Source organism: Epargyreus clarus, unplaced genomic scaffold (genome assembly GCF_041222505.1).
Source record: "Epargyreus clarus isolate Ecla_fem2 unplaced genomic scaffold, WU_Ecla_fem_2.2 ptg000015l, whole genome shotgun sequence".
Classification (NCBI taxonomy): Eukaryota; Metazoa; Arthropoda; class Insecta; order Lepidoptera; family Hesperiidae; genus Epargyreus; species Epargyreus clarus.
Genome location: NW_027332223.1, coordinates 11,472,921 through 11,478,402, shown reverse-complemented (window position 1 = coordinate 11,478,402; position 5,482 = coordinate 11,472,921). Strand labels below are relative to the sequence as shown.

Genomic DNA, 5,482 nt, shown 5'->3' with positions numbered 1-5,482 from the left:
AACAAAACGTTGAACGTCTTCAGTTGAGGTCAAATATGTTTTTTTATAATTTTCTCCGATAAACGAGTAATATATTTCCTTCGATTTATTGCTACTTCTAAATACTTGAATATGATTATATGAAGAACAACAAAACTCGATATTACGCCCTTCCAGTAAATGGCAATAGCAAAAATCTTAAATATCTGTGTAATAAAGCGTTACTCAGGCACGTACTGCATGGGGCAACACTAAAAGTCAATATCAATGTCATTGTCATTATTTGTCATATTACCGCAATTTTAGCGACAGAAGCGAAGTGATACAAATCGCCGAAGAATTCAATAATTTCTACAAATAATCCAGTTAAAGTAGGCGATATTTAAAAGTATATTAGTGTGTAATAAATTAAAATTCCGCAAATATGTTAATTAAAGTAAAGGTATGGATTTTCAACGACACCCGTTTCAAATAATACTTAGTCATTTTCGAGAGTTAACCTCGTTTTGTTTTCTCAGACGCTTACTGGCAAGGAGATTGAGATCGACATAGAACCAACGGATAAGGTGGAGAGGATCAAAGAGAGGGTGGAGGAGAAAGAAGGCATTCCTCCACAACAACAACGACTTATATTTTCCGGGAAACAGATGTACGTAAATCCGTAATTTTCTATGGCTAAGAAAAAAAATAGAGACTAGAAAGTATAACAGACAAACGAATTAGTTATTTTTTTATTTTTAAAACTGTAATGGACATCTTAATTTTGTAATGTATATTTTTATAATGATAAATACCAATAATCTACGTCATCCTAAACTAGGAAGTAACAACGAAAGTTACACGGAAAAGCAACATTCAGGTGGTTTTCTGTGCCAACTATTATAGGTTGCCCAGTATATACAAGAGAAAATCTTTATTAGTCTCTGTGTATCAGTTGTACTTTAAACATAATATATTTTTGAATCACATTAAAAAGAACAACTTTTTTCTCTTAAATGTAATCACTCAACATGAAAAATAAATTCCAAGTTGAGCGACCAAAATGTATGATTGTTCATTAACATTGTTAACGGTCAGCTATTAAAATTTTCCACATCAATTCAATAACAAAGTGGCTTTTGTTGAGAGTGGAAATGCAACTAGATAAGAATCTAATATAGGCATAGTATGTTCTGAAGGTGGTACTCTCCTTATTATGTTATAACAAAAGCTTTTGCACAGCCATATTCTGCTTTTAACATATGTTTGTGTAAAACAAGTATGTCTATAGTCTGATTCATAATTAGTGTCCAAAATGTAAACAAACAAATGTCACTGTCAAAATTAGCAAGAAATAAAATCTTTAACAAACTCAACAAAAAACGAAAACTCTACAATTATTCACAATTGCGCTATGAAAACGATAATACATTTCAGTTCGATTACAATCACGAAAATGAATAACATTACCTACGAAACTTAAAAATTTAAAGGTTCCGTTTGTGTTACCATTATCACATTTTAATTTTCTACCATAAACCTTGTTATTAACACGTATTCTGCCATGTCAGTCACCGGGGACTGACAGGTACATACCCCGTTTGAGCCATGTCAGTCATTGGTGCCTGACACTATAGAGTTACATTTGAATGAGTGCTGTGGGCCGCCTGGCACGTTTTTATATATATTTGCTATTGGAAATGACTGACGCGGCCCCCAACACAGCATGTTCGGCATGGCTTGCTATTTTTTGTATAGGAACATATTTTTTTACATAGTGGAATGAAAAATACAATTAATTTTAAGTTTATTTTATTTGAGGACCATTACTAAGAATAGAAACATTATTTCAAGAATAAAACTACAACAGATTTTTTAGTATTGTTATACTATCTAATTATAAAAATATTAAGAATATTATTTATGTTCAAAATTAAAACAATCTAGACAGAAATGAGGTTCATTGTGTTTGACTTGTTTTGTCTTTTTTCTGGCATAAACTCTGTCCACAGTATCTGCATTTATTTTATAGCATCTTGCACAGTACTTTCGCGCTTTTTTCACTGGACCTTCTTTTTTAGCCAACTCATGCTTTTGCCTTTTGTTCCGATTGAATGACACGTCCGGTTCCAAGTTTTCTTTTCCAGATTGTGTAAAGTATTTACACAATATCTTTCTATAATCTACTATTCCTATTTTCGATTTCGTCGTTTCTTTGTAGATTATGTAGGAATTGAGCAAAGCTGTATTCAACAACAATTCCACTGCCAGTTTCCTGTGCCATTTGACCGTTTTTCGAAGCGGTGTCGAATACGCGATCATTTGATCCGAAAGATCGACAGCAGATTTGGCACTATTGTAATCGATCACAATTTTCGGTTTAATGATCTCTTTGCCTCGTTTGACCGTTCTTGAAAATGTAGCATAATGTTTTGTTGAAAGCAAATAAACATCTCGCTTATCTTTCCATTTCATGCATATAATTCCGTCTTCATTCTCCTTTGCTCTAAATTCTCCTTTCTTCAAGCTTCCTGTCATAACATCTTTTGGCAAGTTTTTTCTATTTTTTCGAATGGTTCCTACTAAGTGCGTATCTTCTTCCAACAGTTTCTTTCCCAAATTTACACTGGTGTACCAGTTATCAGTATAAAGCGTGTGTCCTTTTTGCAGATAGCCATTCATAAGAGACATCACAACATTATTGGGCGTTGTATATTCAGTCTCGTCTTTTTTTCCGCAGTAAACTTGAAGTTTGACTGTATATCCTGGATTGGTACATAATTTAAACAGCTTAATGCCATATTTGTGCCTTTTCAATTTTATGTATTGGCGGAAAAGGATTCGGCCTCGGAATGGGACCAAGGATTCATCAATGCATAAATTTTCTTGGGGGTTGTAATGAGCAGCAAAGTTTATATTTAAAGTTTCAATTAAACTACGCAGTTTGTACAATCGGTCATTAGAAGGTTGATTTTCATTGTTGGAAAAGTGCACCATTCGTAATAAAATCTCAAATCGGTTGCGTGGCATAACTGTCCGGGGAAAATTTTGCATTATCATGGGATCAGTCGACCAATAATCGGCTATTTTAGGTAGTTTTACGATTCCCATAAATAAAATCAAACCAAAAAATCTTTTTATTTCATCCGTGTTCGTCTCAATCCAGTTAAGTAGCCTAGAATTTTTTTTCATTTGGTTCTTAGATTTCAACTTTGCGATCGTTTGTTTGGCATAACGGTTTGTTTCAATAGCTATAGATTCAAAAATCATATCTGGGACTAGTAAACTATAAAACTCTTCTGGCTTTGAATGAGACATTGAACTTCTCAGGTTGTACGGCTTCAAGCCAGGGCACTCTGTAAAAGGTATAATCTGTCTTCGCTTACGTGACGGCTCAGACCATAAATCAGATTTTTGGTGAGTGGTCGGTGATCTTACCTGCTGTTCTATAATCTCTTCTTCATCTCCGCTTTCAATCGCACGTCTCCTCTTCCTGTTGGTGCATATTTGCAAAACTTCTTCCTCTTCGTCACTAGATTCACCCTCACTTGGAAAATTTAAAAATAACTGACAGTTACTTTGAGTTAACTGCCTCTCTAACTCATCAATTTGTTGCAAATCCAGTAAAGATACGTCAAAATCATCCATGGCTAGCAAAATTAGCTATAAATTGCATAGTATGGTAATCCGATAATATTTATGCGTGCACGCTCCCGAAACTATTGTGCAACTAAAACACGCATCGGTAGACATGAGAGGGGTATAGAGGGGTGCGGGTGGGTGTGCGCGCACCCGCGCGACAACACGTCGTTTGACATATGACATTAGACATCCGGCAGCAGCCGTGAGCAAAAGCCGTGTGCGTTTGCGCAGGAAATGAGCCGTTGCCGCCAAATTACGAGACGTAATTTTACATCGTGCCTGACAACATGCTTGACATGGCGCTGTGAAATGACTTTTAGGTGTTTTATATCATTTGGGCCGCGTCAGGCACCGGCGACTGACAGTTGTATTTTTTAACTGATTTATGAAAAAATAAACCCAAAAAAATGTTTTAATCAATAATTATGTCGTATAGAACAATTTTATATTAGTACACAAAATTTTAAATTTGGACTACTTAGCAAATCTACTATGGCAGAATACGTGTTAAACGAAATTGAGGTAATATTAGAAATTTTGAATTGATCTTAATTTATTTAGATTATTATTTTATTATTGTTGTATTAATTTAATATTGTCAAAAATAAGAAACTAGCATTTGAAACGTATTTTCTTGATAGGACAACACCTTTGTTTACATTTTGGACACCTAATTATGAATCAGACTATAATTTACTACATGGACACAAAAACACCACAAGCATTATGGTGTTGAAATGTTAAGGTATCTGTGATTCTGTTTAATGCTTATATTTTAAGTAGGATGATAATATATTATGTCTGTTTGCTGAACCTGCTTTAGGAAGTCTGTATCTTCTATTTCTTTCTATATTGTATAAGAAAAGAAATTTATTATCATCATAATTAACAACCTGAACACATTGACACAGATCTCCTTAGTGTGGAAATGTTTTAACCATACTGACCAAATGTGGACTGGCAGACTTGACATTCTTTTGTTTTTTTAGTTGTTTTTATTGGTGTATTAAGTGAATTAATATAAAACATGTAAGTCGGTGTAAACCTGCTAGTCCGTTCAGAATATAGAAATGAATTGCGTCGCCATAGTAAATTGTATGACTTCACCTGCTCGCAACAACTTCAGAGCGGACTAGCGGTTTGGCATGAAGAATAAAAGTGTAGGAATCAAACTCCGACATCTTATATGAGAGGATCTGAATGAACTAAATTGCTAGAAGTGAAACTAATCCACTATTATTCTGTACATTTCAGGAATGATGAGAAAACTGCACAAGATTACAAAGTGCAGGGTGGCTCCGTACTCCATCTGGTGCTGGCTCTGCGAGGCGGGGAGTGATCTCTTGTGATGTTCATCTCATATTTATAATATTTTTATTATTCATTTTGTGTATAAAGTGAAATGTGATTACAATAATTTGGATTAAGTTTCCAAATTGTACACTTTTAGATTTAACCTGTAAATGCACTTTGCAGGCTATTAAATATTATTTTCAATTTAATGGCTACTTCTCTGCTTGTAAAATATCAGTTATTGAAAAGCTATCTATCTAATTTCTTATCTACTAAAGATTGAAACATGACAATTTTTGCCTACTCCGTCAAATTTTGATCTTAGGCAGAAATTGTCAAACTTTGATCTTTGGTGAGTAGAATTGGATAGATTGATTTTTAATAATTGGCGTAATACAATAGATACAATGCATCAACTATCCATAAATCAAGTTAAATTATAAAATTGGATTAAGAGCTCTCAAATACATAGACTGTGTAGTCTATATTGCATTATTCACTTGATATAATAAATAATCAGTACCATGTGCTTAGCTACTTACAGTAAGTTGTCGATGATTAAACTCTTTAAGGTATTTTATTTATTGTT

The 5,482-nt window shown here is 33.8% G+C and overlaps 1 protein-coding gene across 1 annotated transcript; it reads left to right on the top strand.

The window, feature by feature from the left end:
• Window positions 1-259: 259 nt before the first annotated feature.
• On the top strand, window positions 260-5,102 carry Nedd8 (Nedd8 ubiquitin like modifier). Its single transcript, XM_073080759.1, has 3 exons — window positions 260-421; window positions 498-628; window positions 4,855-5,102. Exons 1-3 carry the CDS (start codon window positions 404-406, stop codon window positions 4,937-4,939), a joined length of 234 nt encoding a protein of 77 aa, XP_072936860.1. The 5' UTR covers window positions 260-403; the 3' UTR covers window positions 4,940-5,102.
• The last annotated feature ends 380 nt before the right edge of the window (window positions 5,103-5,482 follow it).

Excerpts from the sequence above, each read along its gene's own strand:
- Nedd8 (XM_073080759.1), top strand. Across the intron at positions 629-4,854 it reads ATATTTTCCGGGAAACAGAT|GAATGATGAGAAAACTGCAC; the intron begins GTACGTAAATCC and ends TGTACATTTCAG.